The sequence below is a fragment of the Ailuropoda melanoleuca genome, chromosome 3 (assembly GCF_002007445.2).
Source record: "Ailuropoda melanoleuca isolate Jingjing chromosome 3, ASM200744v2, whole genome shotgun sequence".
In the NCBI taxonomy this organism is placed as follows: domain Eukaryota; kingdom Metazoa; phylum Chordata; class Mammalia; order Carnivora; family Ursidae; genus Ailuropoda; species Ailuropoda melanoleuca.
In genome coordinates this window covers 61,932,081-61,959,887 of record NC_048220.1, presented here as the reverse complement: position 1 = coordinate 61,959,887, position 27,807 = coordinate 61,932,081, and the positions used below count along the sequence as shown (strand labels likewise).

The 27,807-nt window shown below is 38.3% G+C and overlaps 1 protein-coding gene across 19 annotated transcripts in view; it reads left to right on the top strand.

Annotated features, from left to right (window-relative positions):
- Positions 1-27,807, top strand: part of MEF2C (myocyte enhancer factor 2C) — a 152,957-nt gene that overhangs the window by 100,260 nt on the left and 24,890 nt on the right. For 12 of the 19 annotated variants that reach the window (XM_011232781.3, XM_011232729.3, XM_019806523.2 and 9 more), the window contains 3 exons: positions 10,538-10,681; positions 19,368-19,554; positions 21,801-21,848. In XM_011232781.3, coding sequence (XP_011231083.1) covers positions 10,538-10,681; positions 19,368-19,554; positions 21,801-21,848 — 379 coding nt within the window. Of the gene's footprint in view, positions 1-10,537; positions 10,682-10,740; positions 10,879-19,367; positions 19,555-21,800; positions 21,849-27,807 lie in introns of all 19 variants that reach the window. The other 7 variants (XM_034656478.1, XM_011232776.3, XM_019806538.2 and 4 more) reach the window with 3 other exon arrangements.

Sequence of the window (27,807 nt, the reverse complement as noted above, 5' to 3'; positions counted from 1 at the left end):
GTAGGGGCAAGAGCAGAAGATACTCTTAGCACAAATCTAGCAACTGCCCCCTGTGTGTTTTCAGCTTCCATTGTGATTCCATCTTAAATAAGAACCTCTGTCACTGCAGTCTTGGATTCCATTATTCTTTTATTAGCAACAGCAATATTTATTGGGTATCATCCATGTGGTGGGCACATTCAAGTTGCTATAGATACAGAGGTGAAAAAGACATTGTTATCGGTTCTTGCGGGGGGTTGGTTCTGATGCACTGAGGCTCTTCCTTCCCCTGGCAGCCACAGTAGCTGTGGCGTACATGTTGTTCTCACATAATCCCAGAGATGCTCTGAGGCCCTGATACCTCAGGTTAACATGGCAGAGCAGTACGGGTATTGAGCGGCGTGCGCTAACACGGTTGTCAGTACCACTCTCTCAGACAGTTCAGGCTCAGGCTCGGGCAAAACCCTCAGAATTAGCATATAGGCTAGTTTTCACAGGGCATACTCACAGAGTGTACCAGCTGGGAAGGCAAAGAATAAGAGGCCCTCTCCCTACATTGCTGTCCAATCACTATAGAATAACCAAAATCACCCGGAGCGAATGACAAAGAGCAGGTTTCCCCATCAGTCCAAAGGCCAGCCCAGGAGAGAAGGAGACTAGGATCAAGCCCCCTGGAGCTTTTTTTTTTTTTTAGATTTTTTTTTATTTATTTGTCAGAGAGAGAGAGAAAGCAAAGCAGGGGGAATGGCAGGCAGAGGAAGAGGGAGAAGCAGGCTCCCCACTGAGCAGGGAGCCCAGTATGGGACTCTGATCCCAGGACCCCGGGATCATGACCCGAGCTGAAGGCAGATGCCTAACTGACCGAGCCACCCAGCCAGGTGCCCTGGAGCTTTTTACCTCTCTGCAGCCTGGCAGAGGCCCAGGGTAGGGGAGAGGTCTTAAGAAAGGAAGCAATTTAACCTTCATCTGGGAGTCCCTGGCTGTCTCAGAAATGAGGATTTGGATGGCTTAAATACAATTCTCAGGTATGATCAGAATTGTCATGACATGAGTCGGTCACTTGTGAACCTCACATCCTATTTTATGTTCCCTTATTGGATGCTCTGTGTACACTCTGCTTTTCAGATAAACTAGTGATAAACTACAGATCCCAACTAACAGATTCTTCGAATTATGTCAAAGGTAATGCCTTTGTTTCTGAAGTAAAACCCAGAAACAGAAGAGAATGTACAAAAGGTATAGAAATGTACAAAAAGAGAATGTACATCTCTTGCAGTATTTTCTCAATGTGCTTACATCCTCCTGGTGGTAACTGAGAGCAGAGATAGCCACAGAAGTCTCGGGAGCTGGAAAGGAACAGCCCATCACACCCAGGTCTCTGAGCAATTGTAAACACAGAAGAAACCAACCATGTGTACCCTGTATAAGATACTCTGTGTCACCTCCACTATTTTCACTCCCACAGGGATATTCTATTGCCACAATTAGGAAGTGATTAGAGAGCTTGCTTTAACTCACCAGAACTTGTGTTCCTTGAATTTTTCTACTTAATCTTATTAAAACAAATAAATAACGCTGTCATCTTAGGAGACCACCCAACTCATTTCAGTTAGTCTGTCAGTGTTAGAAAGTATGACTGTCAAGTTTGTTTGTTTATTCATTTAGTTACTAAGAACCTTTACTAGCTCACATGTATTAGCCCGGCCCTGCGGCAGGAACCAGAGACACCCAGTCTTTACAGAACTCACTGTCTAGTGGTGAAGCAGACATGTGAGAAGATAAATTAGAATATAAGATACCACCTATTATTAAACACACACAAAAAGTCACGGACAGAGAAGGGAGTCCCTAAGTGCCTAGAAGAGCTAGGAAAGAGCTTTGTGGAGCTAGTGATGGCATTGGATAATATGTAACCTAGGATGACTAAGGTTTGTGTAGCAGAGAGCAGGAGCAAACACAATATTCTAGACAGGAATGAATGACACATATCAAAACAGCGTTGCTATAGGACCCTCCTGACTTGGGAAATGGTAGGAATTTCCCCCCTGATGAAACCCAGTGTGCTAGGGGAGAAGGGAGGGAATGAGGCTGAAGAAGAGGGCTTGCTGTGAAAACTAGTGGTTGTGGCCGTTGGGAGCCACCAGCGTTTACATGGAGAATAGGGATAAAATTAGATTTGCATTGTAATGAGACCCTGCGGAAAGTGGGAAGGATGACTGGCTGGAAGGTAAGATCAGAGGACAAACAGATTAAGGGTGGGAGACCGAATAGAAAAAAATTAGTAAATCAAGAGATGGGGAGTCAATGTTGACTTCTGGGTTTCCAGATTGAACAACTAGGTTGTGATGTTTGCTAGGAAAGGAAAGATGGGAAGGGAATGGATAAAGGAATAGGTTACAATCAACAAAATAAATGAGAAGAAGAGATCGTGGGAATCCTGTAGAAATGAGGAAGCACGGTGACTGAGAATGGTAGTCCTGAGCTGATGATAAATATAGGCAGTGTGGGCTACTCCCACTTCATGACTAAGCACACACTGACCCAACTTCAATAAAAAGGCATTTACAATTAGATAAGAGCTTACATGGAAACAAAAATAATGATTTAACCTATCCTTATACATACACATCTTCTTTTGTTAAAATAAGGCTTACTGGTTTTAAAAAGATGCTTCAGTGTGTTATTTTTAAAGAATCAGTGCTCCCAATAGTCTGCCTTTTTCGTCCCTGTAACCCATTTGCAAGTAAAATGCCATAGTTGAAAAAGGTTAGTAGGTGAAGTTAAATTTATATTTTAGACTTTCAAAAATCCTGCTTCCTGATCTTTGTTAATTTACTCCTCTCTTTCTCAACCTTTGTTTAATTTATTACTTCTGTCCTATCTTTTCCTTTCTTATTTAAGAAGTCACTAACATCATTCATCCCTCAAACCCACTTCCAGTTTGATCGTTCATTTTCTAGCTTTTTATTTTTTATCTCATCTTCTATTTTTTAGCTTGCTTTATAGAGATTAGGATTAACTGCATATTTTAGCATGCATTTCAGTCATTATATATTAAATGTTCCCTGCTTAGTATTTTACTTCAGATCTCTCCTGGATTCAAAATGTCAGGGAGCATTTCATGGCTAAGTGTGCCAAACTTCCCCATCTCAGTCCTGTTTCAGGCCAGCCTCATGACGCATGCCCTGTCCAGGTTCCAGAAGACGTGTGGTGGAAGAATTCTTAACAAAAACATCAACCCACTGACCTATCCTGAGGCAACCTGAATCATCTGATTGGCCTTAGAATCACCCTGATTTTCCATGAATCCTCCAGGCTAAGGTTGGCCCAGAATAAGACCAATGTCAAAGCCCAGGAGAATAGTGGCACAGTAGACCAGCATCCAAAAATGGGGAAAAAGATGAACTTTGACCAAGAATTTTAAAACATGCTTATTTCAAATTTATGGTATCTGACTCACATTCACAAAAGTTTCCCCATGCTCCTGAATATAAGGTTTCTGTTTTTCCTTTTCTACCTTTACACATTCTGCCTAAAATACCACTCCCTTTTTCCTTCTTCCATGCTGAATCCTGTACCCTCTTTCCTGCTACTCGTATCATGGCCAAGATTATATGATCATGGCTTTTTGACCTTAAAGACTTCGTGAATGCCTAGTTATTTCTGACATTCCATATCTAGACCAGTACCCCAATTTTTAAGTATTCAATGATATAAATCTCCTGAGTTTTAATCAGTTTCATACTGCATTGTTTTCTACCATTAAAATATGTTCAAAAAATAGTCAATTTATAATAGTTACTTAAATAGAGCAAAATAATAACTGAGTTTTAACATAATGTGAAATAATAATATAAAATGGTGAAAAAGAAATTACAGTTGCAAAAATATACACAGACTCCTCTTTCTCCCTCTAGCATCTGAGCATTCTTTCCTGTTGTGTTCAACCATCCATTCAGTCTCTCATTAGTACTGCAGGCATTTAAGCTTCTGCCATGTGCCAGGCCCTGTGCGAAGTCCTGGTGATACAAAATGGCTAGGAAACAATCCCTAACCTCCACCAGTTCACTCATGGGAAGAAAAACATGTAAAAAGAAGTTCTTAATCATATCTCTGGGAATGCATCTTTGCAGCCAGAGGACCATAGACAACACCTGACACATAGTAGCCCTTAATAAATGTGTGTCAAGAGGTCTGAATCCCACTACTATTTCTGCCTTCAGCCAGCCAGACAGCTTTGGTCCAGTCTTGAAACCTCTGCATACACTAACATTAAAGGGAAAATGTGTGTTCTGTTCATTCAACAAGCATGTATCAAGCACCTACAAGTATGTCAGGCTCTGTTCTATATTGAAACTCCAAAAGTGACTTAAGGAATGTGCTTTGTTACTTGCCTCATGAGCTAGAGGGACAAAACATAAGTAACAATGTGTGATAAAGGCTCTGATAGAAAAATGTATACAATAAATGAGTACATGAATGAGGGAGAAATTAATTCCGCCCTGGTGATCAGAGAAGTCTACAAAGAGGAGATGATGTATTAGCTTTGCCTTGAAGGAGGACTGTCCCAAGTCCAGGGAGGAGATATTGGTGGGCTCATTCCACAAGCCAGCTTGAGCAAGGACATGAGGTTTGAAAGGCCAGTTGCTTATGCACCGTTATTCCTCCCCTCTGGAAGACATGAGGAAGGGCCAGATGATCCTTGGTGGTCTAGTCTAGGATTAGAATATCAGTACTTATAGGAACTCTCACCATCTGAATGTTTATATAAAATAACCCCCACTTTGAAAGGCATGGGTGGGTGTTTATGTTCTATCCATTAAAAGTCTTCAAATCTTTAACTGTGTCTTTTATTTCCATTATTTAAAAATGAAAAATTGTGAAAAAAATTTCAAGTCCAATGTTAAGATTATCTTTTGAGGAAAGGAATAAAATGAAACAATGAAAATCTCCAGCTCTTCCCAGCCTTTCCTCAGTAGGAGTTAATATCTGGTTAGAATAAGCATTAATAACCTGGAGGAAATACAGTGTTAAGGTTTATATTTTCAATTTTTTATTAAAATTTTCACCACAAATGAATAATTTGGGGTAAAATTTAATCTTTTATAGTGTGTACTAGATATGATTTACTTGTCTAATTAAAGTCTACCTACTGATTGTAGTAAATTTGCAATATTTTAATTGTCTTCTCGTTTCTATATTAAGAACAAAGAAGAACTATGGAACAGGAAAGATAGAGCAGACAACGCTTACAGTTTTGGTAATTAAAACCTATGGAGAAATTTCTTGGCATCTGATCTTCCCCCAGCCTAAGTAATCTGTGCTAGAAACCACGCACATAAAAACCATATATAATATTATAGGCCATTTCAGAGGTTTTTCATTGAAATTTGTATTGCCTGCTTTTCTAAAACATAAGTGCACCAAACAGTATCTGTGTATGATAGATTTTCAGTAATTGTTTGCTGAGGATATTTTAAGTGAAAGAAGTTGTCCCCTCGGGCAGCCACTCCCCAGGGCTGGAGGGACAAAAGCAGCAGCACCCAGCTGTGGGAGGGTGTTTACGAAATACTCTCAGAAACTTCGCTTACAGGCGGTATCCATTTCAACTGCATCTTCTTTTCCTATGTGGATTTACTGCTTTCTGAAGATTATTCAGCTTGTTAAGAGTAGACACTTATCTTCATTATGCTGTGAAAGACAAGCAAAAAAAAAAAATGATTTAGTATTAAAGAAAAGGAAACTACCTTTTCTAAGTTGATGCCTTTTTCCCCCCTTGGCTTTTGTGCGAACATGACATTCATGCAACTAATAGAGATAATTCTTGCATGTGTTCTCGACATATCAACCCTCTGAAGTAAGGGTAATGCTAGCTGTGCAAAAAAGGTTGATTATTTAGATTTTAAGAAAAATTAATGGGTATTTATGGGTTTTTTGCAAAAAGATTTGAAGTTGCTGCTGTACAGTGGGTAGGTACAGAAAAAGAAAGATGATGAGAATAGGTATTCTTTTTTTAAAAGATTTCATTTATTATTTGACAGAGACGGAACAAGCACACAAGCAGGGGAGCAGCAGAGGGAGAGGGAGAAGCAGGCTTCCCACCGAGTGGGGAGTCCAATGTGGGGCTCGATCCCAGGACCCCAAGATCATGACCTGAGCCAAAGGCAGATGCTTAACCAACCGAGCCACCCAGGTGCCCCAAAAATAGATATTCTTGAGGACTAAGATTGCCAACATGGAAAGAGGTTGAATGGTTGGAAGCTTTAATCTGTGATGGTGGCTCTCTAAAAGAAGCTTAATTTTATGTAAATAGCAGTAATATAAAATATATAGCTTCATTTAATTGTAAAAGGCCAATCATTTAGTTATTTCTTTTTTACTGACAAGAAATAATTAAGAAAGGGAAACCAGCTTTAACCATTGTATACAGAAGGGATTTTGTAGATAACATAATGCCTAAGACAAGAAATGAGAGCTCCATGTGGCATTCTTTTTCATTTATATTCCTTTCAGTAACGAAATAGAATCTGTTCCTTACATCTATTTCATTAGAATTTTTGAAGCACCTGTCACCTATCATCGTCAGTTTATACGTATTTCAAGTTTTCCTGATGAACAAATGTAATAATTCAGGGTCCATATGTCCACATGTCTGGGAGGGGAGATTCCACGTGGTTTCCGATTACCTGTCTGGACTCCCTTTCCCATTTATTGTTTGGAGTATGTCACCTTCTGTCAATCTAATTACTTCTCTAAGAAACGGCTGTTCTCAGCTCACTGCATGACAATCGCTGCCTTGTGAAAACATCCCAGAAGCCTCTGCAGTCAATTGATCTACCCCAAAAGTGTCACTCTCACATGGAAAGTTGAATTCAGTGTGCAGACTCACTCAAGATTTACAGAGTTCTCTGAGGGAAGAGTTTCTTTAGATACGTAGCAGGAGAAGCTGGTTTCGGTAGTTCTCTTGCCTCATCCTGACATACAGAATAAATCTTTTCACAACATAGTCAGCTGAGAAAGACTTACAATAGATGCAGCCAGGACTTCTAGCCCCTGTAAAAGAATAATGATTTAAGCGCTTACATTACCTGACCAATAACATTTGTAAAAGATCAGAGAAGCTTTCAAAGGCCAGAGGCAGAGTTTTTGATTTTTCTAGAAAAAGGCCTGAAGGAATAATGTTTATTTATCCAGTTAACAGTCCCTTTAGTTTATACCGACTATTTCTTGCTATGATAAAGACGGTCTTGGCTGATCTAACAGTAATTCCTTTGTCATCCTTAAACAGCTATAGATTTTTAATATAATAAAGATAAGAGTTCCACATTCACACGATAGTATTTAAGTTTATGCCGTCACATCCATCTTCAGAGCCTTATAATTCTACCATAATCATCTGTTCTTGGCAGAAATGTGTTCTACAAGCTCTCAGCTGAGGATAATATTTTTGAACAATTTTTTTCAATGTTCTAGTTATGTGATTATGGGAATTTGGAACTCACTATTAATTTGCCCTTGGGTTTTATATTGGTATATCTCAAAATGCCCCCTTTTTTAGATAATACAACTCAACTTGAAATTATACTATACCTTTCAGTGTTAGAGATATTTCATTACCTAAATACTGGTGATAGTCATTGAAAGATAATGTAGTCAGATACAAGAAGAATTTATAAGAAGAAAATGAGCCACTGTTTCCCGCCCCCCTCACTGCTGTTTCCTTTGTGACTTCATGCCACTTGCTTTCTTTGCTTATCAGTTTATATAATTCTTTAAGTACAAAATGAGCTCTTGGTATAATGATTTTTTTAATCCAAAAGCTGATAATTGCATTATTGACTAATAAACATTCCCGCTCTAAAATCTGACCTCTGGAAATATCAATATTTTAGCCATATTTTCATACTGAAAGCTTTCTCACAGCCCAATTTTTAAATTTTTCTACCTGAATTTATTTCAGTGTTCACTCTACTGCTGTAGTTACATGTGACTGAGTGATCTCTTTCGCATCCCTCACTTTACAAGTGCCCTTCCTCTGGGCAGGGGAAGGTAGCCCCATGTTGCCCCAGCAGGAGGCCAGAGGTATGGACCTTCATGCTTGACCACACTGATTTGAGAACTGGTATACGTTTTCCCTAAAATCTTCATGGAAGACTTGCGAGAGATAATGAGTTAACGTTTGTGGAGATCTTTCAATAAACTGTAATTGATGTTTGAATTTTTATAAACCAAACACAGTATCTACCCTCGAAAGCTTCATAAGAATATTTAGCACACATGTATGTGCCAGATGGATCGTAATGACAGTTGATAGGCCTCTCCTAGCCCTTGCGTTCTGTTGTCAAAAATCTGCACATCAAAACAACTATAATTTTTACAATATGATTTATTGGCTAAAAGATTTGGGTGCACATTGAAAAATCTACTGTCTGGATAAGACTGTAAATTAACGTTATATAAGATAAGACTTTAAATTAAGGGTTTATTTAAGAATATTCCTAGCCTGCCTTGTAGAAATAGAGGTAGGTAAATTTTGAAAATCATCAGATAATATTTTCTTGATGTGACATCTTTCTATACATAAGTGAATTTTTATGAAAAATGTGTGGATTATGATGCAAGACACTCCGAAATTATTCTCAAAAGCTCAAGGATATGTGGAGATCAAAGCAGAAACACATCATAATACAGCAAATAGTTATCACCCGAAAGAATACTCTTGCGGTTGAGATAATGCTAACAAAACAGCCTAAAACAAAAAATTAAGTTAGTAAGTAAAATTATTATAATAATGTATTGCAACATTCTTTGTAGTATTATTTTAAGAACCACCCCAGGGTAGTTATTCTGGGTAAAAATGATGGCATAGATCCGTAGTAGGGGGACAGGTGGCCCCACCGATTATAAATTCCCCAAGATTGTAAATGTATATATTATCATCTTGTGTCAAAATATTCATTTTAATATTCAAACATTATACCACATAATAAGCTGTAACCATATGTTTATTTGTTATATTATACCACTATAACATTAATAAATATTTACAGAGCTGCAGTGTATCATAGATGTATTAGAAATGGTGGCTCTCTTAGTTTGATTTTAAGTGAAAATCTTCTGTGCCTCAGAAACTAATTTTAAATGTTACATTTGTTACACGTTGATAAGAGCCAAGGAGTTTAAATTGTTAAGACTGACACCCCCTTTTTAACTCATGTTGTTTTATTTATTTTCCCCAATTGCATGAATTAAAGATGGAGTGTTATCTCAGCTTTGAATTCCTTGGTTTGATGTCGCAGCTTTTGCTTTATTTGTATGTGAATTCTGTCTTTAATAAAGATGAGCTCTGCTGAACTTTCCATTAATGAGAGACACTTAGGTACCCAGCTCTTTATAAACGATGTTGGTAGTACCAAAAAAAAATCAGAAATGTTGCTAGTCTATTAATAATTGACATGGCAAGCTGTGTGATTAATCAGAAGTTTTATGATCTCTAAAAACATAACATTATCTCTGTAAATCAGATGGTGTACAATTAACTTGACAACCATCAGTTAAAAGGGGGGGGAAAAAGAGGGAAAGTCAAACTCGGGACTCCTGACTCATACTTTTTCTGTTATAGTGTTACATTCGTATTTATCCTTCTGTGACAGCTGAGACTAGACCAGACCTACATTCAGGAGACAGGAGGTTCAGGAGAACGCACTGACTTTTCACTTTCATGTGTCAGCAGATAGTCTCAGAGTGATGCTACTTGGCTGGAATCAGGAGGAACTTTTTCTAGTTTGGTAGTTATTGACTTGGTTAGCTATTTTCAGTATTCTCTGGCTTCCTTGCTCAGCTTATGGAAAGTTAAGCTCAGCCATTTTGACTTTTCTTTCAGCCTATGTTTAGGCAGATCGTTTCTCAGTATTCTCGATCTCAATACAGGTTTTCACAAATATAGATTTGTAACCAGAGTGGACAAAGGTGAGTCTTCTGATCACAGTGTCTGGACGTTCTTAGTGGGTGCTTAGTGAGAATATTAGCTGGGTTCTCTCATGGCCTTTTGCTGTCATGCACACATCCAAAGGAGGGGCAGGACACCAGGAGCACCAAGCATTGTGTCAAACTCAAACTAGAGATCTATTTCCGACATTTCTGCTTTGGTCACGATCACAAATTCTGAAATCATTGTGTAACGCCCTGACTTCTAATTTTTCTGTGGGAAGATGGTGTTGCAATTTGCCACCTTACTTGTATTCTTCTGTAAGTGTCTTGTCACTAGATATTTGAAGCACGTATGAATTCCGTACCATGACATTTCAGCCCTCATACCGTCTTTGTTCATTGACTGAATTTAGTTGTAAAGGGAATATTGCCCTTTTATTTTTTTTGTAACTAGTAATGGGTACACTATCAAAATCACTCACGGGTTCACTCTATGATTTCTTTACCGTAATGTAAAAAAAAATTGTAATAACAACCTGAAATACTGGACAGCTTGAACTTCTCTAACACTCCGAATGTCTCTTACAGCCTCTGTCTAGGTTTGAACTTTCCAAATTATGTATTTCAGACGTTGAGAAAGAAGGGCCTTAATGGCTGTGACAGCCCAGATCCCGATGCAGACGATTCAGTAGGTCACAGCCCTGAGTCTGAGGACAAGTACAGGAAAATTAACGAAGATATTGATCTAATGATCAGCAGGCAAAGATTGTGTGTAAGTACTCGGAACACCCTTCATTTTTTTTACTCTTGATATTTCTCTGAACCTGGCAGGCCTTGAACAAGAAAGAAAACAAAGGCTGTGAAAGCCCCGATCCCGACTCCTCTTATGCACTCACCCCACGCACTGAAGAAAAATACAAAAAAATTAATGAAGAATTTGATAATATGATCAAGAGTCATAAAATTCCTGTAAGTACCAAAGGTAGATGGCTGGTCTGCTGATAACTGCTGCAGTAACATACCTTAACCCTTTCAGTGGTGACTTTCTTTTTAAGAAGCACTAGAAAGTCAAACCGATAAAATAGCCATCTCATCCCACGGGCAGTGCGTTTAGAAAGCAAACCCAAAGGGATGCTGAACTTATGTAATCTAAGAGTTGCCATCAAGAAGTTCATTCAGAGGCAGAAGTTATACAGGCGGAAGAGAAAGATCTGTGCGACACACCCGAATTTACACAATCTTTTAAACACACAGTTCACACGAATCACAGTGCACTGGTAAAACGCTGGAATCTCCTTTGAGCAAGCTTGAGGATTTACTATAAAATAGACACGTATTTGTCCTGAGACCGGACACACGAGTAGAACCCCAGTTCTCTCACGTAAACTGCCGATCGTCACACAAAGAGAAGCTTGTTTCTGAATAAAGCTTCAGCCCCTCTCCCTAAACATGACATTCAGCAATAGCACTGAAGGGTTAAAGCTAACGCTCGCTGCAGGGAAACAGACTGCATGAAAACCTAATGGTAAGATTTCAACATGTTTGTGTGCTGGGGTGATTTTAAAGCTTTATCAGAATATTCGCTTTGCCTACACCAACATTTTCCATGCTTTAACACTTGGCTAAATTTTGTCTTAACCAAGTCAAAAGATGTCTAACAATCAATCATTTGCCTTGCCAGATATTGAAGAGAAATAACTCTGCATGTATTATTTTGTTTGCCCACATAGAGAGGGGAAGAGTACATATCTTTTATTATACTCTGTCATCAGTCAAGTGATGTTAATTTTGTGACATCAAGTGATGCAACTCAAAGGTTCACGTGCTTTCTGAATAACTAATGTTAGAGTCTGAAACCCTCATTGTGTACCAGCTCTTCAGGAGGTAATTAATTCCTTTCTCAAAAAAGAACATTTTTCGTAAGTTAGCAAGACCCCCTCAACCTGAGGGTGGGGAGAGACTCTGCAGTGAAAATTTGCCTCAGCAATTACAAGTGCAGGTATTTGGGGCCGAGAGCTCTAGGCCGAGTCCACGTCTGCCCTCGCAGGGTAAATTAATGCCTTACACGTAGTAAGTGCACAACCACCCTGTGTCGAATTAAATCGAACACTTTAAAACTCACTTATAAAATGTATGAATATTAAACGTTCTGTCCTCATAAATACATCTGCTTCTTTTGTTAAATGAAATAATGTCAGCAGTAGAGTTTTGTTGAATCAGAATTATTAATACACGGTATCATGAAAGAAAGCTAAGTAGCTTAACTTCTTAAAGGTTTCATACAACCCAGGACTACCTACTACACATCCACAGTGGGCACTTCATCAAAAATAAAACATTTCCTATCAGATGCAGCGATGCATACTTATTATACCCGGAATGCTTAAATGATAAAATGCCCTTTGAAATTTTATCTTGCCCAGAAGAAGGAAAGAAACCCCTCATTTCAGCCAGTTTTTAATTCTCACGGGCTGAGTTTCACTTGCTATTCAATACACTGGTTTAGAGCTGCTGGGCATAAAGGTTCGTGAATATAAGATTGTCGGTGTCTCAGATGGGAGGAACCCCCGGCACAGTTAAGAGCAGCGTATATAATACGGCGGCGCAGTCTCCGTGGCCGTGATACTACATGCGTGTGAAGCTTTACCCCCCTGAGGCTCTGGGAGAATGCCCGTATTTGCACACTGGATCGTTTTTCCCATGCTTTAGGAAAAGGAGGTGTGATGCATACCTGGACTCCCTCACACTATTTCATCCTGTCCTGTAAAGAGTTCAAAATCAGGATACATGATTTCTTAAGAGGTGCAGTGGTGTGTGGCAGGGGATGAAAACCACATGAGAGTTTATAGGCCAGGCTGTGAGAAGGACTACACAGGTCCTAGCTGTGCCTCCAAGTCTTCATCTCTTTAGTAAGTGCTCCATTCTCCACGATGAAAAGCCCAGTTTTCGCACATCGCTTTCAGTTGCTGGAAGTAAATTTTGTTGAAAGTTTCCACAGCTGCTAAAACATTTACAGCAGAGCAAGGACACTCTGCCCTTTGTATGTAGAGAGTGTCTCCACCTCTTTAAAAACATTACAAGACTGTTTTTCTGTTTCAGAGACCCAGTTTGAAGAGTTTCCCTTTTAAAATAGAGAATTTAATATTGCAATCACCTGTTACAATATAATTTATATCCATATTCCTCAATTACATGAAATAATTCATGGATGATTTGGAATCTTGTTGACCAGCATTTCCTCATGTGGGGTTTGCCACGGTTCATGCTGGGCATCACAGCAAGAAAAAAACAGTTCCATTTGAGGAACCAGGAATTAGGAAATGGGCTGAAGGAAGGAGGTGTGGTTGCAAGATTGGTTGAAAGTGAACGGGAAGGGAGGAAGTGGAAATAGTATGTGTTTTCTTCAAATAACAGACTGTGAAGAGAGAGGAATACTGCTGTAACTAGATCAAGGAAAGAGTTAAAAGGAAAAGCTCTGGAGATTACCTGCAGAGGAGGAATGCTTGTAGGAAAGAAAAGATCAAAGGCTTTGGTGCAATGGGGCTACAGTGGGGAGCTACTCAAGGTAGGGAAGGAGGTTGGGAACAGGACAGAGTTGTAGGTAGACCCATGACCTAGATAAGGTGGTAGATGGGTAGAGTGAAGTTAAGTATGTGACCACCTAGTGATTTCTGTGTTTTATATTGAACTTAGCTTCTATAGATATTGAGATGAGGGAGTAGGTGCTGGAGAGAGGACTAAGAATGATGAAGGTGTAGACATTGTGAGAAATGGGGGATGAGAAGGGAAAGAGCAAGTACAGGCTAGAGTTGTGAGGCAACCTTGAGGGAATCTGGATATCAGCAATTGGAGCGGTGTGATTTCTTTTCTTTGTTGGTTCTCAGCAGTCTGGTAATGGTTGATCGAAAGGGAGTATCATTAGTGGCCCAGAAAGGGGATTCAGTTCAGTCATTCACATTAAATAAAAGAGGGCCTATTAACTAAAAATATTTTATTAAAAATATTTTATTTAACTTTTTATTGGACTTTTCCTTGTGGTAAGTTTGGGAAAATAGTGGGTTTTGGGTAAGAGTTCAGATACCTTTCTGACCACGATGACTCACTTCAGTAACCATGATCAGTTTGTTCAGGGATAGACACTAAAAGCTTTTTAGCTCTCATGCCTATGTATCTTAAAGCAGGGCTGGCATCGTGGGCATGTGACCTATGCGATTACACAGGACCCTGGTCTTATAGGCTTTGCTGTTGCCACCTTGAAATTCTTCATAATTTTTTAACAGGGGGCCCCACATTTTCATTTTGGCCTGGGCCCTGAAAATTACATAGTAGTCCTGCCTGCTAGTACTTTATTTAATCACCCCAAATTCCCTCTTCCTACCTGCCTTGAGTATTCTAAAATTTGGAGCCTGGCCCTGAGAAATATGCAAGTTGGGAGCTCTTAACTACTTTCTGGCTTCCAATTTTTAGACAAAAGTTTTTTAAAGAGATGCTTTTACGTTCCCTCATTTTGAAAGATCAAGAAGAAAAAAAGTAATGCCAAATTCCCGTAAACATTTATACATTTTTGTAGCCTTTGCATTCCCTAAAATGTTTAGAGCTGGTTAGTCTCTTTACATTTGTGAACAATTCATGTCTCAGATCAGGCAAGGGAGATTAAATGACTTGCCTGGTTAAATAGCAATTTATTACACAACTGGACTGCATCTGAGATTTTGATATTAAAGCTGTTGTTCTTTCTGAGTCTCTTAGCTATCTCCTCAGTGTGGTCATTTTTAAGCTTATAATTCAACTTTAAAACTATTTAGCCAGTTGCTAATACGATAAAGAAACAAAGCAAAAGATAGAATGCAAAAAATGTTAGCATATTTTATAAATTGTGATTTTTTTGACATATGCTTTGGTTACAGAGTTATATCTGAATGCTGTTTAACCAATCACAAGAGAATTCTATACTTACCAAATTGTTTACAGTCCAGAATGCTGGAAACCGAATAATTATTTGGGATGATGATCAGAGGAAGAGAGGAGTAGAGAGATTTTCACTGAACCAGTCAGTAGGGTGGTTCAGATTTTATGAAATAATTATTGATAAGTTTTCTTATTTTGGATGTGCACGTAGTCGGAGGAAATGGGCTTTGCTCTCTACTGAGACACAATCAACAGTCTGTAGAACATTCAGGGGAGAAGTAGTTTTATAGCAGATCCTTAAGTATCCAATCATAGTTAAACATTTATAAGTAGTAATAGTGAATACAGATGAAAACATTTGTAGCTAAAAGATAGCTTTTAAAATAACAACCTGAGTAAATACAGAAGAGAGGAGTCGTGAAGGTTTATTTTTTCCTAAGCCTGCAGTCACAGCCTGGCAGTTCCAAGCACAGAGCTCACTCTTAACATGGATGCTCACCCACATGTCATGGGAACGCTTTAGTTCATTATCTTCATGGTTCGCAAAAAATAAGCTGCTAACACGAAGCCCATGCTCACTTCACAGTATGATTTCTGACTGCAGTATTTTATTTCTATCCAAAAACTTACACTGTGTTACACAATGATTTAATGGAAAAAGCAACAGGCTCAGTCACTTACTAGTTTGGTGACCTTGGGCCACTTAATCTCACCGATTTGAAAAGGAAAGGATTATATCCACAGTGAAGGGATGTTGAAAGGGTTGGATCACATAATGTGTGTGAATTATATAGTATGGTGCCTGCTCAGGAAATAATCTACAGTAAATTGTAAGCTTGTATTTTCATATTAGTACAATGTCTTCCTAAAAATTCTCCTTTGATGAAAAACATTCAATTCATATTATAAAAAGTAGACTAGGTGCTGCGTTCCCTTACAACAAAAAAGCTCTAGCAGCGTGATGAAAGGGAACATCATTTGGCCAGCATCATAAGTGATGTTACAAAGGAAAGAAGAGCAAGAGAAAGAGATCAGGAGAGGGATGGGGGGTAGTTAGGGTGGGCTTCCTTGAGAAGGCCAGATTTTGAGCAGAAAATTGAAGGAAGTGCTGGAGTTAGCCATGGAAATGTGGCAAGAATGAGGGAGTGTGGAAGAGGACAATAGGAAATCAGATCACGAAGCCTGGTGAAAGCTGGAATTTATGGGGCCTTAATGGAACATTGGAAGAAGTTGGACTTTTCTCGGAGTAAGGTGGGAGCTTCTCACAGGGTTTGGAATAGAGGGGTGTCATCATCTGATTTGTGGTTTTAAAGGATCAATTCGATTGCTAGATGGAAAATAAAAAGAAGGAGGGCAAGGACAGAAGCAGGCAACTCTAAGGAGGTGACTGCAGTGATCAAGGCAGGAGGTGATGGTGCTGGAACCAGAGTGGTAGCCATTAGAATGAGATGTGTTTGGAGAGTGGATATATTTGGAAGTTAAGCCCATAGGATTTCTGCATAGACTGGATGTCAGGTGTGGGAGAAAGTGAAGATTCAAGGGGGATGATTTTATTCTGTGCCATTGAAACCATTGTCATCAGCTGGAGCTGAAGAAAGGTATGAGTGGAGTGAGATTGGAATTGATTTTGAGATGTCTATTAGACATTCCAGTAGAAATATTGAAGTTGTTGTTGGATATACAAGGCTGAATAAGGAGAGAGATCTGAGCCACAGATAAAGAACCATGCTCCTCTTAAATTCAGAGATCAGGGAGAAAAGAAAGAACCAGCAACAAAAGCTGAGAAGGGGCAGCCATCAAGGTAGGAGGGAAAGTCCAGAGTTTGTGAAAAGGAAGAAAGCTTATCAAGGAGTGACAGCTGTGTCCAAGTTGAGGACTGAGGAGTTCCCATTGGATTTCGCAGCCTGAAGGTTAACAATGACTATGACAAGAGGATTTTCAGTGAAGGGGTAAAGGAACACTGTTTAATGGAATGAGTTAAGAGAAAACAGTATGCTATATTTACAACCCAAATTACAAAAGCAGAATTGCCATTGGTGACATGATCTTCCAAGATGGTGAACAATTTTTAATGAAGTTCCTTACATAAGAAAGTAGAATATTCCCTCAATGCACACAGTAATTGCATTTCTGGAAATTTCAGTATATAACAAAATCCGTGTTTCAATGTATAAAAATACCTTGTTTGTAGAACAAAGTAAGTTCTGACTCACATCTCTGTAAATGGGTTTTTTCACACATATGAATGTCCAGTGGGAGCTTTTGAAAGTCGAATGGAATAAGAGATGATTCTTTGTTGTGTTGAACTCTCCCACATATGACAGGGTATACAGCATACCTGTCTACCAACCCAGAAAATACCAGCCACCCCCCCCAATTATTGTGACATCCCAAAATTGTTCCACAGATTTCCAAAGTGCTCCCTAGGGAGGGAGTCCACCCCTGGAGAGTACCACTATTCTGGATCTGGATAGTCACTATTTTGGCTCTGGTGGGAAACACAGTCACTGAAGGGAGTTTGGTAAAAAGACTGTTTGTAGGTAGGTAGAGTTCAGTGAAACCCAAAGAAATAGTTAGTATATTAGGGTTTGCAACCTGGAAGCTGTTACCGTGACTAGGCCTAGAGGAGCAAGAGGACAGAAAAGATACCAGAGCACAGCAAGATCTAAGTCTGTAGAAGACGTGACCCCTAAAGAGGCATGACCTTCGCAGGAGGAATGCAGCCTCTGCCAACCTGTGGCTCCGCACAGAGGATGCTACAGTAGCAAAACTCCCTGACCTCTCCTACTCTCTGTGCTCCTGCCTGTGCCTCCACTGGCCCAGGGGAAGCCAGAGGGCAGGGGGAGTCAGGTGCATGCAGCCCGGGGCCCAGAACAGTGAAGAGGGTGGAGAGTGGATCTGAGGGGCAAATAGAGAAGACCCCCCACAGTTGCTTACCTTTTTCTTAGGTATTCTAAGTAATTCTTATTTGGCCTTTTACTACAGGAACACACTATTTTATTCATTCTAGAGACATTTATTTTACGGCACACACGAATCCTTTTTGTTTAAAAGGCTCTGAAAATTTGAGCCTCTGGAAATTCATTCTTAGATGTCTTATCCAACATTTATATTTCATTGTATCATGATGTTTATCCAAAATTATTGTTTGTTACTCTGCTTAAAATAAATAAAGTCTTAATAAAGAATGACTTTTAATAAAGCAGTTCAACATTGTTATTTCCCTGTAAAACAAAGACCTGTTAAAGAGTTATGAAACATGTGCTTCTGTGAATATAGACATGTCCAGCTCATGGAAGAAAAGAAAATAGGAAAATAAAGAATAAGAGAGCATAAGCCTAAATAGAGAGCAGTACTGAAATCACCACCAGGATAAACAGCTTTTGCAGAGCATGACATATGATGCAGGCCAGCCAATCAACCAGGAAAGGAAAGTGATGTTAGGGTCACCAAAAAAAATGATAAAAATATAAATAAAAATAAATACCTTTGACTCACATGCACATAGGCATTTAAACTCACACAGTGGCTTATCTAAGAATCCTGAGGGAATGTTCTATATAAACCCTGTCTCTAATAGATAATATTAGATACATACATACACACATATATATCCATTTTATAGTAAGAATGCTGTATGCTCTGACACCATGAGACCTCTGGCAATGTATTCAAGCAGAATTTTCATTTATAATGTCAAAAAAAATTTTTAAAGGAGGAAGTTGTAAGTATGATTATCTAGTTAGTGCAAGCAGAGAAATAAGCATGATTTTGCTTAAATTGCTAAAATAATACCAAAATATCAATAATTGGGACCTGATTACTCTAATCAGATATCCACATGACTTCATTGCACTAAATATTTGCCAGCTTTCTCATTTGAGATAGAGGTCTTCCCATTTGTTAGTGTCAGTGCATCCCCAAAATGTAAAGTTTAACATATATTCTGAACTATCATTTTAAAATATGAACTATTGAATGATACATGCTCTGTTGAATTCTGTATCTTAAAACGTCTATTATCTTTAGAGTTACTCTCAAAAGACAGACTTTTAAAAATAATAATTAAAGTATATGTGCTATTCACAATCTTGGAGATGATTTTATATCATTAAACTTCTGCATAAATATGCTTCAATAAGCAATTAAACCGAAGACTCTGGTTTGCATTTTAATCCCCCTTTTTCTCTGTGAAGTCATCACAATCATGTACCTTTGATCTTGCAGTAATTTCTGGCACCAGATTCAGACATCACAAATGAACAATTATTACTTAATAGAATGGAATTCAAAGACAATGGAGTCTAATGAAATGGGGCTTTGTTTTAAACAAAAGTGAAACGTTTTCTAATAGTTGCAAAGAAAGAGTTCTAAGCACATTAAAGAAATCAATTTATGATCTGAACATCTTGAGAGCTCTTCTTAATGGTCTTCTAGACACCAAGCAGCTTGGAATTTGAAATTTTTCTTGGAAAAGTAAAGGCTGTCTGTACTTGAGGGCTTCTGTTTCTCTTCTTTCCTTTTACCCATATTTTTTTCTGTTCCTACAGGCTGTTCCACCTCCCAACTTCGAAATGCCAGTCTCCATCCCAGTGTCCAGCCACAACAGTTTGGTATACAGCAACCCCGTCAGCTCACTGGGAAACCCCAACCTTTTGCCACTGGCCCATCCTTCTCTGCAGAGAAACAGTATGTCTCCTGGTGTAACACATCGACCTCCAAGTGCAGGTAACACAGGTATGTCCTCATACGGATGCAATGTTAACAAATCATCGGAAGTAGCCACTCTTGGCAAAAAGGGTATTTTATCACCAAGATGTAGACTTTTCCAGTTTTCCATTTGTTATGTTCCTTCGTTGCTTAATATCCACTCCCTTTTAGGTCTTCAACCTTGTTGGCCTGTTTTTTGAAATCTTTCACAATCTGCTATTTATCTGTTCAGACCATCACCAGTCTCTCATGTGGCTATCTTAACCACATACTTTCTCAAACTGCTTCTGTCTTCTCCCTCCTGAAATGCCATTTTCCCTCTTCCTCTGAGCCAGGTATCACCTCTTCCGTGCATCTTCTTCTGCGTCCTCTGATAGCATTTATGCCATTTACTTATGTATTATTTTGGCCGGTTTTTATTTATTTATACAGATTTATACCACAAAGGACTTAGAGAAGAAATATGATAAAATAGTGTAACTTAAGAAGTATGAAATAAAAAACAAAACTTAGACATGAAATTAAGAGTGCATCATAAGAACACATATACACGCCACAAATGTGTCTCAACATTTCTACGAAATCCCTGTTGTTGTATAATTCATGGTGTCCCAGAGAAAAGAAAGTATCACTCAGGAAAATTTCACCCATTCTTCATACTCAGATCAAGCAAAATACAATATGATGTGCTATGTTGAATATGTGTCTGTTTCCCCACTGGATTTAAAGAATCTTAAAGGGAACAAAGTCCTGGTTTGCCAGCTTCAGTCAGAGCCAAGTAAATGTATACTGAACATAACCAAACAATTCCTTTCTATCTCCAAAAGAAGCACCAAGAATAATTGTATTTCTAAATTGTATATAGCAAACTATTATATATTACATTTTATTTTTTAAAAAGCACTCCATAGGAAATTTTTAATATATCTTAGGCACACATACTGTATTAAAAGCAGTCTATTCACGGAAGAATTTTTCCTTGAGAATACTTCAATATCTGCCTTATAATTAAAACTAAACATGTATTATTTAGTACAGAAACTTTATATAGAAAATATAATCAAAATCAACCAAATAATAAAATCTTGATAAATCTTGAGTCTGAGAAATGTGTATAAAGGACTTCATTATGCCATTCTCTCTACTTTTGAATATGATTGAAATTTTTCATAAGAATTTTCAATCACCATATGTTATTCCTTTCAGATCATACTCAAACACAATTCAATTTCCTATTTGATAAATTCATGCTCGTTTATTTTTTTAGAATTTCATACTTTATTTCCAAAATATTATTTGATTGAAAATAATAAACATTTCTTAAAATATAATGAACATTTTCTTCAAATTCCAAAACCAGAACCGACTAATAATTATAGACTGCCACTTAGGATCAGTTAGAAAATAATCCAGCTGAGGGGCACCTCAGTGACAGTCGATTAAGCATCTGACTCTTGATTTCAGCTCAGGTCACGATCTCCGGGTTGTTAGATAGCGCCCCGGGTTGTTAGATAGAACTCCTGTAGGGCTCTGTGCTGGGTGTGAAGCCTGCTTCAGACTCTTTCTCTCTATCTCTCCCTTTCCTCCCCACCTTCCTCTCCAAAAAAAAGAAAGAAAAGAATCCAGCTGATAGTCTATTCTTTTGGCTAAATCTTGTTCCTTAAAAACTAATAGTAATTACTATACTCAGTATCTTATTGAAACATCCCAGATGTCATATTTTAACATTGCCAAATATAAGTTAACAGTGAATAAGCATACCTTTCCAAATTTGTAGCAGATGAAACCTACTTTATTGTGTCAGTAAGGAAAATTCAGGTAGTAAATGAGGTCATTCACTGTGGGTAGATTCATGAAATGACCAAAATTCTGGACAATTAGCATTTTACAAAATTAATTCTATAAAATATGTTTACAAAGAATTAAACATCACATGTATGGTTACTTGAACATATAGTAAACCTTACTCCTTTTTTTCCCACTTTCTATAAAACATCCAAAAATGAAAATTCAGAAACCATTTAAACACTGGATTTTTTAAATGTAACCTACTTAGAAAGAAAGATTCTGCGAAATGTCAGTGATTGAATGTAGGTTTAATGTTTGAGCTCAGCATGTCCTAATAAAGCAAATGTCAGCCATCTAACTTAGGTTATATTTTACAAATTTAGGACTCTTGGGAGAGTCAAAATACTGTGTTTGCTAAAGGTAAAGTGTGTTGTTCTGTGGACCTTTAGCATTTTCTCCTTTTGATCTTTCTCTTTAATCCATAGGTGGTCTGATGGGTGGAGACCTCACATCCGGTGCAGGCACCAGTGCAGGTGAGTGGGGACCTCTGTGCCACAGCAGTATCATTATTCAGGGTTCCTTTGCTGGGCGATTTGCAGGAAGTACGTCTTTTGAACAAAGTAGGGAGATCTGTGAGATGCATGGAAAAATGGCCCCAAGAACTTCTCACGCAGTTTTTATGATGCAGGAGTGGATGGATAGTAACTTAGAAGACCATTAGCTAGAACTTTTCTCAGTCAAACTTCACTCAGTCCACATAATCAGAAATGAGGGCTCTGATCAAACCAATTTAATCCTAGATACCATCTCTGGAAACAAAAGTACCTTTAGCAAGACTTGCAAATGAGTTTTCTGTTAATTATTTCACATTAAATGTGAATCCCTCGCCACCCAAAGAAGTACCAAACTCCTGTACGTTCCTAAAGAAAATACATTTTTTTTAAAGATTTTATTTATTTATTCGACAGAGATAGAGACAGCCAGGGAGAAAGGGAACACAAGCAGGGGGAGTGGGAGAGGAAGAAGCAGGCTCATAGCGGAAGAGCCCGATATGGGGCTCGATCCCATAACGCCAGGATCACGCCCTGAGCCGAAGGCAGACGCCCAACCGCTGTGCCACCCAGGCGCCCCTAAAGGAAAATACATTTTTAAAAGGAGGGAGTATACCTCTGAAATGAATAATACATTATGTGTTAATTAATTGAATTTAAATTATTAATCAATTAAATAAATAGGAATAAATAAATAAATAATTTAAAAGGAGTCAGAGAAGGGCACCTGGGTGGGTCAGTTGGTTAAGCATCTGCCTTTGGCGCAGGTCATTATTCCCAGGTTCTGGGATCAAGCCCTGCATCGAATCCCACGTTGGGTGCCTTGCTCAGCGGGAAGTCTGCTTCTCTCTCTCCCACTGACCCTCCCTCCTGCTCTTGCTCTCACTCACTCTCTTGCTCACTTGCTCTTTCCCTCTCTCTCAAATGAATAAGTTTAAAAAAATCTTTAAAATTTTTTTTGAATTTAGAAAAATAAATAAAAAGGAGGGAGTGAGATTATAACCATTCAACAATATTGTTAATAAAATAAAGCCAGTTTTGGCATTAAAATGAGCTCTTAGAGAATGTGAATATAGCGTACCCCCAAAAAGCTGTTTAAATATACTTTAGCTCTTAAGAATTTCTTCCACTATGTCCAATCATCTTATAGTCACACTTCTCCAGGGTTCCATATTAATTCATATTATGGTCATTATTGAGATATTGTTGTCATTTTCAGTGCAGAGGTAAGAGAGCGCAGTAGCTTTTAGTGCAAACCACAGTTCACTATTGGCATAACAAGTAACCATGGTAATTCCTGCAGCTGGAACATGATATACATTTAAAATAGTAGGAGACAGGCATGAATGACACAGGGTTATGTTTGAAATGTCAAAAAAAAAAATTCAGGCTTATTGAAACATCCATGGACAACCTAATTAAAATATTTTGCCATGGTCAAATATAACAGCCTGCTAATTATAAGAAAGAAGATAAAGAAAATCAGCATACAAAAACATTTTTATAAATATATCCATTTGGGGGTAATGTTTCTCCTTCTGATGCTGGCTCTTCACTAATTCAGTGAGTAATGAAGAAAAAGTATTAGGACTACACAGTGAATTGACAAACAGAATCAGTGGAATTGGCTTCCTATTTTATCTGCCTTTTAAAAATTAGGTAGAGTCAAATTAATGAGTAAACTCAATAAACTGTTTTTCTGGGCATTGAAATTCAGTGCTCATTTTTTTCCCCTTGAAATACTTTGAGGCTTGCAGCCTCAAAATTACAAAACCAGATCAAAGCCAGACCAGTGTTGCTTGGATTCAAGTCTCTGCCAAAACTACGGTTAGAGAGAATGGTAGGGAATAAGAACTGGGTTGTCACAAAGACCAAGAAAAAGATAACTTTAAAAAATGGTTTAGATGTTATGATATTTTATCCAGTATCTCAGTGCTTTTATAGGAATAGCCAATAGTGGTGAAAAAAGTTATTAGATGTAGTAAAAAACATATGGGGGGGATGGGTTACTCAGCCCTAATAGAAATAGACTCTTGTTTCTGCTTAATAGCTAGAATGCTTTAGGATTCTCTATTGAAAATAAGAAGTGTTTGGTTGTTCAATTATGCTGTCATTGTCAATTCTCTGACAGCCCGCTAAGTTTAATGGCCCTCCAGGGACAGAGAAGACACTCAGTCTTGTAAGTGTAAAAGTTAGCCACATATACGGCTATAGCGTCATTGAAATAAAAAAAATCTTAGGAGCTTAGCAAATTTATCTTCCTACATCAGTTGCTCCACCCTGATGATAATAAACATTATATCTGGATGAATGTATCTCGTAGCCATGAGCATGTAACTCTCCCAGTCTCTATATACTTGTGAAAGAGTTACTTCCTCACTTTTTAAAAATAGAGGAAGAAGCCCTTTCTAACTCTGGCTCCACAGAACACCTGTTGCAGATGCCATTTAGTAGAGTCCAGCTTAGCTGTCATGTCCTGCTGCAGGCTCAGCCACCTTCCCCTCCTTTCTCAAACCCGCCAGTATCATGTGTCAAAGCTGAATATATCTATGCTGATGTCAGAGAATCACATAACACCAGGGGAAGCAATGCCAGCCACAATGTCTCTGCATTTTCAGAAAAGAAAACTAAGGCAAAATAGCTAAAAGATATCTTTCAAATTTTGAATATTGTCATTGAAATTCAAGGTCTCTGATAAAGTGAGAAACTCTGAGGTCAAGTGCACATAATTAAATACTTTTCAGTCTTTGTAATTTTTTTCAAAATCAGATCATCTCAACTTGTAAAGAAAGGGGATAGTACCGTGCAGAAAGAAAGTAAATTTAATAATTAGCATGTGCTTGTAAATACCAAGAGACCAAAGAGATAAGCATTCTCTTTTTCAGCTAAGCTCGATGATAAAGTATAGCAACTTTTCCATCCAGCCCCTGAACTATACCTCTCCCTCACCCCGTCATCCAGTCTTACCAACTCTGCCTCCAAGGTATTTCCTAAATCTACTCCTTTCTCTCCATTCCTGTCCCATTGCCCTGGTTCAGGCTCCTAGCAACACTCCAGGACTGTTTCCAGAGCCCCCTAATTTGTCTCCCTGCTTCACATTGCATCCCCCTCCAGTCTCCCCATGACAGATTAGCCTTTCTCAAAGACTTCAACTAATTGTAGGTCATCCTTCATGTGCCCGAAGTCCAGACATGGCTTCCCATCTCTTTCAGAATTAACCAGGAGCCTCTTATCTCTGGCCCAGGCCTCCTCTCAAGTGTTAAACCTTCCGTTCTGCCACTGCCTGCAAGAACCCTGCACTCTAATAATAGCAAACATTTAAATTGCCCTTACTGTGTGCTTTACAAAAAGTAACTCACTTATTCTCATAATGGTTTTTTAAAGTAAATATGCATACTATGCCCCTTCTATGGATGGGGAGACTGAGACAGAGAGAGGTTAAGTAATTGCCCAAGGTGGAACCCAGGCAGTCTGTCTCCAAAGTCCGTGCTCTTAACCGCTTCATTGTGCTGTTGCCTGACAGTGTTGAAGCCACTTGCCTTTATGTACACATTCCTAGTGCTTCTTTCCCTCAGCTTCTTCTTGCTCCTGAGCACTCCTTGCCATCCCTCAGAATTCAGTGTAGCCAGTCAGGAAATCCTTCATCCAGAAGGAATTATGCATCTCTTCTTTTTTCTCCCATGGAAGCCAGTGCCCACATCACTTATCTCATTGCATTGTAATTGCAGTGTCTGGGCACACATCTTTTTCCTGTGTGCTCAGCCCTCTAGGGGCAAGCAGTGTCTTTCTTACTCAGGTTGTATTCCCAGCTCAAAACATAAGAGATAGCACATGGCAGATACTCAGTTAATGTTTGTTAGCTGAATAAAGGAAAAATTAATCTACTAGTCATAAATGTTTAATAATGTTAATGTGAAAAAATGAAAATACTTCCAAGAAATAATGTAATTTTAAATATAAAAAAATAGACCTTCAATCTATAATGCACAAAAATAATATACTCTTCTGACACTTATACAAAGAATAGTGAATTATTTGATTAAATTTATTGGCACCATTGGCCAATAAAGTTTTACTAACTTTTCTAACATACTTAATAGAAATCCTGAAGACGGATCTACCGCAGTAAATGAAATGTGGGTTGGTACCTCAGACCATCACAAATCGCCTCTTAAAATAATAAACCTCTTATCACTTAAATTGAAGCAATTTCAAAGATGAAGGCAAATGGTAATAAAGAAGTAACAGGATGGGGTTGTACTCTTGGTATAAGGGAAGTATAGAGCAAGTCATTATAAGACATTAGTAGTGGTGACATTGCTAGGTTTCAGTTCACCGTTACTCATCCACGGCTTAGCCCTTTCCTCTCAACAGCCAAAATCAAAAGTCCCTGCTTTTTAAATTACATTTTGTCATAGCTGTGTAATTAAAGTTTTTAACATGCTAATCTTACTGGTTATTGATGATTGAAGATCAAGTTCAGGTGAGTTTTTGTAATCATTAGATTTAATAGAAATAAGAGTTAGACATTCTCTTTTTTCAGCTCAACTTGATGATAAAATATAGTATCTTTCCCATCCAGTCTCTGAGCTATGCCTTGTGTTGGCTCCTTCTCAGGGCCTCCAGTCCATGTGGTACATGCACAGCCATGCCTTGGGTTGGATTTTTCACTATCCTATTAGTACCCTTTGTTTTCACTTTGATAACATAGCCGCTTTTTATTGAGTACCAAGTACCAGTATGCTCAAGGATTCATGATTGAGACAAAAGAGAGAGAGAGAACGGGAAGGATAGAGAGAGAAAGAAAGGAGAACCCATTAGGAATCTCTTTGAAAGTTTAAGAGAATTTTACAATCTACGTAGCTATTTGACAATAAGGCAAAGGAGATTTATGTATATTGGTTAATAATTTTAATTGGCATTTATTGTAAATTAGATATAATTTTATAAAAAAGAAACTAACAGCTGTTTCCTTATTTTGATTGTTAATTGTTTACTATTTTATGCATTTGGTTGTCAAGCATTGTCACTTCTGGAATGCTTAATTTATATCAGCTAAATACATGGAGACTTGATGGTGGCAGTGTACTGCTGTAGATAAAGCACTGAGTGGTGAACGAGGAAGGAGCCCTCGCTTCCAGGCTCTGAACGGACTCCATCTAGCACCACCTCAGGCTGTAACTTTGAACCTTTGAACTTAGTACTCACCCTGGGGATAAGACACAAATATCTTTACTCACAAAGTTTTATGATTATGTAATCACAGAACTTTACTTACATGACTTTTTCAAAATTCATTTTATTGAAAAAGAAAAATTTAGGGGCGCCTGGGTGGCACAGTTGTTAAGCGTCTGCCTTTGGCTCAGGGCGTGATCCCAGCGTTGTGGGATCGAGCCCCACATCAGGCTTCTCTGCTGGGAGCCTGCTTCTTCTTCTCCCACTCCCCCTGCTTGTGTTCCCTCTCTCACTGGCTGTCTCTCTGTTAAATAAATAAAATCTTTTTTAAAAAATTAGCATATTATAAAATAGAACTGAGAAGAGGAAAAGGTCATACATTGTTTAATTATTCTGTACCAGTACCGTTGTTTTGCAAGTATTTGTTTTTGAGGATACTTATCAAAAGTTTGTTGGCTGACTTTCTTATCAGCCAAAAAGACTTCTCTGCAGTTCTTACTCACTGATTTGAAGTTTCAATAAAGTAGTTAAAAATTCAGTCTAAAAGGATTGGCTTTAACGAGATTACGGTTTTGTTACCTAACAATATACAGATTCAGACAATGTAATATTCAAGAAAAGGAGATGGATACCATTTAGTTGCTCTCAAACAACAAAACTATTTGGTTAGTATAAAATTTATATTACTTTTTGAAATACTGTTAAGCAGCACGTGAAAAAAATCCAAATTAATAGTCAGACTCTTGTTTTGAAAGTATTATTCTTG